This window comes from Apium graveolens, chromosome 3, assembly GCF_009905375.1.
Source record: "Apium graveolens cultivar Ventura chromosome 3, ASM990537v1, whole genome shotgun sequence".
Classification (NCBI taxonomy): Eukaryota; Viridiplantae; Streptophyta; class Magnoliopsida; order Apiales; family Apiaceae; genus Apium; species Apium graveolens.
The window spans coordinates 127,565,098-127,577,657 of NC_133649.1; the positions used below are offsets into that span (position 1 = coordinate 127,565,098).

At 32.7% G+C, this 12,560-nt stretch overlaps 1 protein-coding gene across 2 annotated transcripts; it reads right to left on the reverse strand.

Moving 5' to 3' along the window:
* Window positions 1-680: 680 nt before the first annotated feature.
* Window positions 681-8,348, reverse strand: LOC141712737 (uncharacterized). 2 transcript variants are annotated; one of them, XM_074515779.1, is made up of 3 exons: window positions 7,493-8,341; window positions 5,572-5,682; window positions 681-1,186 (listed from the first exon to the last, which is right to left on the reverse strand). In XM_074515779.1, exons 1-3 carry the CDS (start codon window positions 8,105-8,107, stop codon window positions 974-976), a joined length of 939 nt encoding a protein of 312 aa, XP_074371880.1. In that variant the 5' UTR covers window positions 8,108-8,341; the 3' UTR covers window positions 681-973. The 2 variants fall into 2 exon arrangements, with proteins under 2 accessions (XP_074371880.1, XP_074371881.1); XM_074515780.1 differs by lacking the exon at window positions 681-1,186 and adding an exon at window positions 1,213-2,725 and having other exon boundaries at window positions 7,493-8,348.
* Between the last annotated feature and the right edge of the window lie 4,212 nt (window positions 8,349-12,560).

The window sequence follows — 12,560 nt, forward strand, 5'->3', positions numbered from 1 at the left end:
TACAGTACAGTTATAAACACTTTATCCAATCCGATTATAAACATCATCCTTCGTATAAATCAATATACTCTTATAAGCAACCTACAAAATAAGATTCTAAAAGTGAGAAAATCGTTTAAGAATAAATAATACAAATCAAACATGATATGATTCATAATTTGAAAAGATGATAGAGCGAAGCATAAGAGAGAATTTGAAATTTAAATTATTGGATAATGTGATTTTGGGAGAACTCGGATATATATGACTTTTTTATTTGAAAGTTTGAATTTTGAATGGTAAAAATAAAAGAATGAGATAGATAAGTTGTCTCAGAATCTGGAGTAGTAAAATAGTAATGGACTTTACACTTTTAAATTCTAAATTGAATTGAAAATAATAGTACAATGACCGTAAAGGCACATGAGAGTATGTGTGAGTCTTGTGCTGATGTGTTAGAAAAACAAAAGAGAGTAGATAGATTGTGAGATATTTTGATGGCATTTTGTGTAATTAAATAGCAAGTTTTAGGGTAGGGGTGTAAAAAGTGCTTTCATTTGTGGATTATAGATAGATCATCTTGGTTTACATGTGAGCATATCACTTGATTGGACTCATCACATTAAGCCTTGTACTCAAAAAAGAATGAAAACAAGTCATTTCAATCTTATTCGGATTAATCCGATCTGACACAGTTGGTCTTATACTGGAAACAAATAGTATAGATGACATGTTAGCCTATTGGTGGACAGGGAAGATTAAAACATCCCGATTTAGCAAAAATATATATTCCGACTGTTCTCTCAAGCAGGCCTACTTTTGTGAGTATAAGAGATATCGGTTCTAAAGACTATATTTAAGCCAAACAATATAGATACATAGATTTCTAAATAAAAGATATGCTACAAATACATAAACTAAGGCTCCAATAGCTTCCAACAAAATATATCCTCCTCTTAATTGCTCGAGTTAATAAGCAAATCCAGTCAGGCCCTTAACGCTCAAATTCTACACTCTCATTGCTAATATCTTTTTGTCCAGCTAAAGCGTCATTTTGATTGGTTGACATCTGCTTGATTCTTTCAACCACGGGTTTATGAGTTTCCTTTGCACTGTCCTGATCTCGACTATGACCCTTCTTGCTTTCCAACAAGTTTCCATGTTTTGCGATTGCAAGAATCAGCTCAAGCTGTTTTTGCTGTTGCACCTAATAAATAACTCAGAATAGCATAAGCATCAGTTACATAGAACTGCAATTTGAAACATTGCAATTATATCAAACAAAAGGGACATTGCAACTAGATCAACTAATAAAAATCCAGTAATTATTTCTGTAACAGTCACATGCATACATACATCAAGCACACTTTCCATTCCAGCAAAATGAATTTGTGATACATCATACAACCTTATAATGCATGGTCGGTAAATATTAGCTCTCCTTGAGATCATGATTCTACAAACATTCCAATCATATGCTTATATTCTCACAATACCGTGAATCCGTAATGACTGACCATTAGTTACAAATCTAATGCTGAGTTCTTGTTTTCTTTTTCTTTCGAGCCTTTTGATAAATAATGCAATAATATATAATTCTTAATTGATGATCTTTCAGATAAGCTGAACTGACAGAAATGATGATGCAAGTAACTTCTACTATTGGACTGGTACATCACTTCTCAGCTTGCGCCAAAAAGGTTTACATGATGATGCATGACAATCTTTTACTTATATTCTTCACTTCTGACCTGAATCCCTAAATGCTGACAAACACAGAAAATTGTAAACATGATCTAATATATCCAGCTGGAGAGTGGATCAGGCTTATACCGCCACCTCAAACAAAAATGAAAACATGGGCCAAAAGAGCTAGATTAATCTTGTTTAATAAATTAAAAGCTAGAGAGGAACCCAAGGCATCTAGTGACCCATGATCACTAATTAGTTGCAAGGTGATAATTAGCTGCAAGACTCAGAATAATAGGTACCTCATATAGTCTCGGGACAGTATCAGCAATGCATTTTACTTTGTACCTCTAAAATTAGAAGAGGTAGGATTTGTTTCTGGGACATTATTCATGTTTATTTAACCTTATTCAAAATTTTAATTAGCAAGAAATAAAAAGATGCTCATTCTCTCATATATGAGTAACTGCTTTGTTGGTTTACTTCATAATAAGGAACTCCGTAGTAATACTGCAATTTTAATTTTTATTAAAAATCCAAGGTTTGAGCATCTTTTTTCTATTAAAATATTGACAAATTAGAAAAATAAGAGCTTTGGAAACATGATCCTTCCACCACGACCTACTTTTTAATCCGACCAATGAAGTTTTGCTAACGCCAATTGTGTTCAGTATATTTTTATGTTAGTCTCTGTCATAACAATAATATGCTAAAGGATTTACCTGCTAAGGTAACATTCTTAGATCTCAAGACTTGATTAACATGGAATGGCCTCAAGTAGGATACTTTGTCCTTGAATTTAGATATACTTGGCATATGGTCTTCACAATGCCATCACGAGGAAAAATTCATGGCATCCAACTCGCCATATAACTTACATTATGGTGGCTTTTCGCATTTTGGACTTCATGGAGCTCGAGATGGCCCAAAGTAATTGATTATAAACCTGACCAGGTAGTCAGGTACTCCTCTTCACTTCTCCTTTTTGGCCACTTCTTCTAGACTTCATCTTTGTCTATAGTATACTGATTGTATATTGTATATCCCTCTTTGTCACCTGCTGTGGTAATTCCAGGTTTACTAAAATGGGATTGGGGGTAATGTTGTCAAGAGTACTTTCATATCTAATATCTATTATGCGTCGTATTGTGTGATGACTAATGTAAATTACTTTTTCTACATAATTATATAAAGTTATCAATGATATATATTAGTACAGCATATATGATTAAAAATATATATAGATTGAACGCCTTTTCACCTCGGCACTGCTATATGGCATACTAGCCCCCTTCCAACATCATGTCGTGTCATTGTTGCGATGTAACAGCCATGTTTACCGCCTACCTCAAGTTGTAAGCCACATGAACACTATGTGACATTGCAACAATGACATTAACCTTACATATGTATCCCTCTTCATAGTTGTTTCCGCTTAGAGTTTGTAGTGATGAGCAACCCAAAGGCCTCTATTCCGAAATTTTAATTAGCACAAAAATTCATTTAAAAGTCCTCAGTACTTACCTTGAGCTGTAAAGTAACAACAGTAGATATTATTAGTGTATAATTTCATTGAATTTGTCATTTTATTTTCAATTTAATGTTTGTTTGTATGTTTTTTCTTTGTTATGCAAGATTTGATCTTTATATAAGAGAATTTATGGATTGAAGTTAATTTTTGCTGACCGAATGACAAGTCAGCAGGATATTACAAATCAAGCTAGAATAATTCACGATGAGAAGGGAATGACAGTCAATAAAGCACAGAAACACAAGAATCATTGTACTTAAAAGGGAAAAAAAATTGTATGTGTAGTTTTCCTTGTAATTATTTAACATAAATAGAGAGATATGTCTTTTGTAGATATACACTTCTTTAGCAAACTTGTTACTATCTTCCTATTTAAACTGAAAAGACTCATCTCCCTATTTAAACTGAAAAATTGCAAGCTAAATATATATATACAAAAATTTGGGAAGCGAAACAAAGATTCGATATTACAACGATCCTTGTTTTTATGTGCTTGATTGATTTTTCCTTCTTGATTGATTTGTAAAGTTCTTTCAACAATATCTTGACTTTAATACACATATTCTCTCATTCTCATATAATGATCAACTCTTATTACAGTATTAACTACCTGGTCTAAGTCAAGAAAACATAAAAAACAAACATATATTGATCAAACTTATATGCAGCTCTATTAATCCCCTGAAAATGTTAGAAAATGGAAAGTTTGAGGCATGTTTAAACATGTTGATATAATTTCCTAAAACTAATTGTTGGAGGTTGATCCTTGGTACGAGAACTTAAATTTTCATGTTTGGATCTAAGTCATTTTCTTAGTGTAATCCATATAGAAATTGAGGTGAAGTTAGTAACTTGAATGGGTAGTGTGGGTTTATCCTACATTGATTATGTAAAGAGGGGTTGAGTACTTTATATAGTACCGTGTGCAAGAGTATTATACAATTACTAAGACATGTGGGTGTGCATGGTGTTAGTGTGTGCCTCGCGCGCACACACACGTGCGCCGCTGCCACGCCACGACTCGGGTTGGGTCGGGTCGAATGGCGATTTGGACAAATATCTTGGCGTCTCGTGTACTCGAGGCGGCCTGGGTAAGGAATGATTTGCTGGAATGCTAATCAGGATTTGCTGAGACCGACAAATCCTCAGGAAGGATTTGCTCAGGCTTTGAGGCAAATACTTATGGGCTGGATCAGGATTTGCTGGGGTAAATACTAATGGGCTGGCTTTTACGTTTCTGATTCTGAGATATATTCTATTACATGCATATTAAGTCAGAATATTTATTTTAATTAATGCAATATCTTCAGTTACGTTTTGTTTTGTATTATATACAGAACCAAACATTTGTAATAAGATATAATGATCACACAGACTTGTGAAAACCGTAACTGCTAATTCTCTCTCTCTTTTTCTCTCCTCCATAACATACGGATTATAGCATAGGTTTTCTGGGCGAACTGAGATACGGGTCGTTGTTGAGCATTACGTGACTGTGGACGCATTGCTCTATGTTGTATCCTAAAAGTGATATTGTTGCAACCCAACACAGCGTAAGTGGGGCAATACTCTCTTCAAGAACAGTATGGTCTTCTCGAAGGCTCAGCGCCTCAGTTGTTCATAGTTCTTTCAAATTTCAGATTTGATAAAACTTCTGTTAGAGCTAAGGGTGCTATTCTCACTTTGTCAATTCAGTTACTGATCATATATTGTTGTTTCTGCCTTCGTGTTTTGTTTTGTTATTTGGTTTATTACATGTTCTTGCTTAAATCCTGATTATATAAATGTCCATTTGTTGCGCGTAGTGTTAATTATACCCAACAAAAAATGTATACACATAGAAAAACAGAGTGCAAATAAAATGAAACTTATTTTTACTTTTAGAAAAAAAAGAGTTGCAGTTTAACCTGGTTGATTTTGGTTGCAAAATATCTTATTATTTAGTTGCACTAGGTTGCAAAGTCGTATTTTTCAAAAACTTTGCAAAATTTCTTACCTTTGCAATAGATTTTTAATTAAACAAAAAAGTTTATTTGCAAACAATTTGTTGTATTTTTCAAAAATGTTTTAAAAGTTGTGTAATACTAAAAAACCCTCCTATAATTAACACCATTTCAATATTTCATTATTATTAGCTAGAGAAAAATAATGGGAGTGCTCCTGATTTCTTTAAATTCAGTCAAAATTAATAATTTCCACAGCCACCTTGATATTGCAACCAATTTTCATTCCGATAGAATAAAGTATTCATACACACTTTATCATTAAACAAGCAAATCTCTGGATTCTGACTCTCATTCCTCAACCCGACAGAACATCAATGATACATTAAAGTAAATTTGCAATAGGGACCTGAAATGAGAAGCATTTACCTGCATCGCCAGAAGAACCTTTTGTATTTCACCGAGCTCATTCTCCAATATATCTTCCTTCATAGCAAGTGCACGAGTGGCCTCCGAATTCTTTCGAGCCAAATCTGCAGCCTTCATATATATTGAAGTCTATTAGTGGTTGATATTATACGAAAAAGACCATACAAACAACTGAAATTTATTGTAATGTGGGTGGACTAAGTACTAATGCAAGTGTCTCTCGCTATTAGTTAAGCACTATCAACATTATTTTATATTTCTATTAACAACCATCTACTGCTCAAACTTAAGTGTTCAACACCGTTATCGCACCTTCAATATATTCTGATGATTCTAATCCAAATACCTTCTCGTTATATTTTCTCATTGTTCCATATCCTAGAAGATAATATACTTTTCTTTTAGATTATATCTATATCATGAAATAAAATTAGATGCATCTCTTTGTATCACTGTATATGACAAACAGTAAAACAGGTCAGAGCACAGTTAGCACTTAGCACATTCTAAACTAAACTTAAATATATACAATTACATATTAAACATTCAAGCAATTCAACAATTAGTCGTTCAGCTTCTATAGATTCAAGGTTAATATTCTTCCTCATGGATTCTTTCATCAAATTTTAATACCATTTGGATGAATATGCTATAATGCGTTATTTGGGTGTCTGGAACTCAGACTAATCCAGTTTCATATTTTAAAATCTAAAACCTGTGGCCTGGTGACTTAATATAGCTTCCTTATAGCCTCTACAAATTCCATAAGAATTTATATTCCTTTCAAATACAGGAGTGACAGAAGGGGCGAAGACCCTAATTATGGTTATTATTCCGATCCCCATACAGGGGAATGATTAACATTTAATAATTTTTAAAATAAAAATTAACAGTCCTACTAACAACATATATTTGCTCACAATTATTTTCATCCTACATTGATGTAGGACAGAACTCCAGAACAACTTCAAAAATTAAAAACAAGAAAAAGGTGAACTTGGGTGGATGAAAGGGATAAAAAGTATGGATCGCAACCCGAGAAGAGAATCAACTTGATATTTCAATAATCAAGTATTGTGAAACAAGGAAAATTGGGTTCATTATTATTAACCAAAATAACTAGAGCCTAAATATCGTTAAACTACATAATAAATAATGAAAAAGCTCTCTTTTATCTTCACTGTTTTCCTTATCAGATAGTAAGGAAGAAACGACAAAAAAATCCCAGTACGCAACACATGGTCATATTTCTGACCGAAAAGAAAATAATTTATCGGCAATATTGGTAGTGATCAGCGTGGATTTTAATTATTATGTGACCTCTTAAAAGGCAGTTGTAAGCTAGGTGTTGCAGCAAGATATAATTATTACTTAGCTTCTAGTTGGGTGTGAGTATGGTTGTCAGTTCCGCACACCAATGTTATCTCAGCATCAATCTGATTTCACTCTACATCTCCTTTGAACACCCAACAACAAGCTACAATTTAAATTGCCCCCAACTTGAATTACTAAGGACGTGCTTCAAGCATCAGGATAAATCTTATAGCACTAACAAAAAAAGATAGCTTAAAGAGATGAATTTATAGCACTAACAAAAAAAGGATAGTTTAAAAAGATGTATGACATTATCCATTCACCAAAGGTCCATGGTAACACAATACCAACGGAAAAGATAGAAAAATGCCGCTTGATACAAGACTACAAGCTCCAATTAAGAAAATGATATCTAATTAACTAATAACCTGATAAGCATTCAACTACCAAGACTGCATTTGAACACATCCAATTCTTATAATTATCTTAAGTGAAACCAAAAATTTGCAACAAATTACCTTTCATTAATTATCCATATACTAATCAACTATCTTCGAATTAAACATATTAAACACAAAACCAACAATGCAATCAAAAGTATAGTTACCTTTGCAATGGGGTCTCTTAAAGTCCTCCTAGTAACCCGAAATCGAATCCCCAACTTCTCCAACTGCTTCGACATAACCCTAACAACATTTGCCGAACTCCGAATATCTTCCTCTAATTTCTCAAATCTATCAACCACATTAACATCTACCCTCCCTGGTTTCGAAAACCCCATACAAACCCTCCTCCACTGCCTTCTCCGAATCACAGAACCAATCAAAATCCCTGCCCCTAACAACAAAAACTGACACACGGGAACCTTATCGCCCAACCAAACTAAAATTGGCTTCAGGGGTTTGAAGAAAAGCCCAAATGAAACAACAGCAGATGAAACTAAACAAACAAGCTCAGCAATTAAAAGAAAAGCATCAAAATCAAGACTTCTAACATTATCTTCTTGATAATCATATATATTCAAATTATCTGATTCAAAAGCTGTGATTGGTGAGTGAAATGTAGATAAAGATTTATATGGGATTTGAAATTTTGAAAATTGAAAAGGTGGGGGTTGAGAAAAATGAATAAAAGTTGAAAAGGGATGTAAAGATGGGGTTTTTAAGTAGAATAGAGAGTGTGATTGATAATTTGTGAGGAGGTTATGAGTGAAGAGTGACATTGTTGGGGTGAAATATGAGATATGATTAGAGTTTAAGTGGATAGGATTTCAAACAAGACATAATGTAGTATTTGGGTTTTTGAAGAATTTAGATTAGACAGCATGGATTGGTGGGATATATATGCTGCATAGCATATGTTTGGAATTGAAAGAACTGTCTGTCTTGCGTCGATGTGTCCAATGTTCCCAAAATAAGACAGCAACTCTATTCATGGAGTTCAAGGGTAAGAGTTAAATGTCCACACCATTTAGATCATCTCCCATTTACTCGCCGAACAAACTCTTAAATCAAAAATATCATTCGGATCATCTCTCACTGACTCATATTATATTTTTATTTTTAACTATTATATTATCATTAGCCTAATTTTCACTCATGTTAAAAGAGTAATTATATCTAAATAAATTTAACTGAATATATATATATATATATATCTCATTATATTATAATAGCTATTTATAATAATATAAATTATTAGTTGTTAGTTATTTAGCATGTGGTCATCTATCACAATAATTTTTATGTTGAATCCTAAATCAATTTTTTATTTTTAAAAATATTTTGAAATTATAAAAATGTAAAAGAAGTGGAGAGAGAAATAGAGCAATATTATGAATATATATTATAATATTAGTTAAGAGTAAAATTGTGTTCTTAAAATTGAGAAGAGAGGATCGGTTTTCAATAATTTAAAGAGCCGCTAAGAATTTTTCCGGAAAAATATTTTTGTTCTCCCTTCTTAAATTTTCAGTTAATAGCTAGAATAGATAGTTTAATAGAGCTACTCTAATAGCCTATTTTTATTAAAAAAAACGTTCATTTGTACTTATTTTAATTTAAATATATGTTATGGTGAAATAAGAAATGAAAATATTATATAGTTTAGGAGGCGAAGATAAAGAGTATTGAAGGAGTTGATACGGAAACATATGTATTAAGTTGTAAAGAAACACATTATTTATATTATATTTAGAAGCTGACTAAGAGATTATTGAAGATGTGATATCTCAGTAGGCGATTTCGGGGCGGAGATCGCCTTATCCACACTCGTCCTGTATAAAAAAATTGTCCAGGACCTGCACTGTTTTCGGAGAGAATTTATAATGTAAACTCATCCCGGCCCCATGGGAAAAAATTAAGTCCCCGCCCCGTCACCCCATTAAATAATTATTTTAAAACAAAATTGATAACAAATTATTATATAATGTTAAATAATGCATGAATAATTTAAAAATACGCTATACAATATTTTTGTTATATTATATATATATATAACTGAAATAAATATTTTATAGTTTATTCTATATTATAATGTTAGGCCCTTAATCAACTGTAGAGGAGGTGAATACAGTTAATACAATTTAATCGATGAAGTTTCAATAGAATCAATAGTTTTTATATTAACTGATAAAAACTTATTACACATGTACTCTCTCGAAAGGATGAAAAAATATCCTTGAGAGCTGCTAGATTATGCGAAAGATATAACAATGTCGCAATGCTTATATCATCAACCTAATTTGTGTTTTATATAGAGCACAGCTACCAGTGTATAAGGAATCCTATTCTATTAACAATAAGGAAACCTATACTATTGCTTCTGAGATAAAGTCCTTCACCGCCTTGAAATTCCTGTTTCCTTTTCCTCTTCGAAGATCAACTGAGTGACAAATATTGATTTCATTATCCGTTGAAATCATCATTCGTGGATATCATATCATCTGTTGATATTTCCTCATCCGTTGATGTCATCAGTATCCGTTGATATATAATTTCTGATGTGAACTTTTGATAGTTTATGTTTGATATCATCAATCGCTCCTAACAATCTCCCCCAACTTGTTAATTATGGAAATATGGACAAATTCCAATTGATGATGTCAAAACTATCTAAATGCATGAATCAAGTATGCATATTCAATCTTACTTCAGTGAATATCAGACTTTAACTCTTCATCCTGAACTGCTTCTTTAACTTGAGCAATGTCAGAGGTTAATTCCACTTCCTCAGTTCGGAATGCTTCCAGAAATCTTCCTTCTGCTTCAATTTAATTTTCTTCAGTATCAAGAGCTTAAACTACTGTATAGATTAAATCTATCAGAGTTTAAGATTTAGATTCCTTATATACTGACTCCAGCTTTGGCTTTAGACTTTGAAATCCTTAACTTTTCTTTTATCTTCTCTTTTTCTTTAAGTTTCATGTCAGCAGTTCCAATAGCTTATGATCTGAGAGATCTTTCATCTTCTGCCTGACTGATTTCCCTTATAACTATACATCTGGTTGGTTTGTTATAAGGATCATCTTCATAAAGTACTTGAGTAACAACAGCAATATCATCTTTTGTTGTCTTCATGAAATTTTTAAAGTCTTCCTCTATTTGTCTTAGCTGTTCAAGATCAACTCCAGGATTTTCCTTTGCAAATATTCTTCTACTCACCTCAGAATCAAATAATTGAATCTTTGGATCCTTGTAGAACAGAGTTGTCTTTCTTCCTTTAACTTTCAGAATTTGAAGATATTGGCTTGCTTCAGCACCAACTTATTTCTCCAGAATACATTGGTTTTCATCAGCAACAGTTGTGACTTGTGAAGATTGTTGCATTTTAGTAGTCACGGTCAAATCTTTAACTCTTCTTTCATTCTTATTGATTCATCTTCCTTATCTAGACTGAAATCTAGTGATTGCTTTTGATGAACCGCTAACTCCAACTAGTTCTTCACCTCTTTTACTTTTGCTCTCCTTCTGTTCCCCCTTATTACCTCCATTAGAATTTTCATCATCAGTACCTGTCAATGTCATATGTTTGCATTTAGATTTAATAATTTTCTCCCCCTTTTTGGCATCATCACCAAGCAGTAGAGAAAGAATCAGCTCTATTGAATTATGTACTTCTGTAAGTTGATCAGACATTTGAGCTTGATGAGCTTCCAATCTAGCTTGACTAAAATTCAATTGCAATTTGTCTGGTAACTATTGGTAAAATTTGTTTCTGAATTTCATGATTAGTAAGCAGCTTCGAAGCAATTAATGATTCTTTAATCTAATTTATTTGAGTAGTAGTTGCTTCATGAGCTGTGTTTAAGGATCTGACAACCAAAGTTGATGCTTTCAGATGATTCAACACATCAGGACTTGTAATCTTTTGTTCTGCTGTTTCCAGATGTTCAACTGCTTGTGTTCTGGAAATATGATATGTATTAACTTTTCAGTAAGCATTCCAGAGATTATCAGAATAATCATGCTTCTTCTTAGCATCTAACTCTTTCATTTTCTATTTTCTTACATGCATAGACATATCTTCAGAAAATAAAAGGTCATCCTCAAGATCTAACATAGCATTAGATACATGAGTTTCTTTACCATCATTAGATTCTTCAATAGCAGCTGGATCTTGCACTAATTGTCAAACTTTATCACCAGCTTCAACATGCAGAATAGAATGAGAAATTGATCCAGTGGCTTCAGAAGCTTCCACACCTTCAGCAGTTATCTCCACATCTTCAAGTATTGTAGATAAATAAATTGGATCTTCAAGATTAACTTCCAGGAGCTCAGATCTTGTAGAATGTTGTGGTAAATCTGAAATGAATGAATCTTTATGAATGAAATATTGTGCTACTACATCTTCAGCAACAATAAGGATTTCTTCAGGTGATGGAAAAGTAGAATGAATGGACTATTTTTCAACAAAAACAGGGATTATCTCATGTGGTGGAATAGTAGAATGTATGGACTGCAAGAACGTATCAGTACTTAGACTTGCAGGGAGATTAATAGCCTTTGATAAATCATAGTTTTCATGAGATTCAATAGACTGATGTTCAGCATCTGTTCCTTTAGTACTCTGAGCATCTGCAAACATATAGCAAAATAAAACTTAATCTCTCTATTCTTTTACAGTAGTCTCACTACTCCTCACACCACACATCTCATGACTTTTAATAGTCAGAATTTCTTCACAAGGATTACTAAATCTTATCTCTCATCTACCTCTCATTTTTCCAGGAAGGATCTTGTCTCTCTTAAATTCTGTTTTTCTCTCAATCTTTTCACACATCTCACAGATAAATGCTCAGAAAGATTGCCTAACAGAATTAAGAGGTGGTTAAAGAAGGGTGATATGTGATCATACAACTAGAGATAGTCCTTAACTAAGATCTTGATATAATCATGTCAACAGGATTTATATCATAAAAAGCATACTATAAATGCTGAAAGAACTAAATCAATATTTAAAATAAATATTGATAAAGTAATACCAGTATGTATACGTTATGAATACACAATTAAGCTCACGGTTAATACTGTGGTTATGACAGTTGTTGTTCATCAATAATGAGAACCTCCATTTGAATTGGAGATGATTTGATCAGGTTACTGTCATGTACCATGATCTTAAACCTTGTTCTTCTTGCAAAGAACTAACACTTGAATGTGTTTATTGAAAGT

Bases quoted from the DNA above. Each gene is read 5' to 3' on its own strand.
- LOC141712737 (XM_074515779.1), bottom strand. From the start codon at position 8,107: ATGTCACTCTTCACTCATAACCTCCTCACAAATTATCAATCACACTCT. The intron at 5,683-7,492 runs GTAACTATACTT...ATATATATGAAG, and splicing joins TAAGAGACCCCATTGCAAAG to GCTGCAGATTTGGCTCGAAA. The intron at 1,187-5,571 runs GTAAATGCTTCT...GTTATTTATTAG, and splicing joins AGGTTCTTCTGGCGATGCAG to GTGCAACAGCAAAAACAGCT.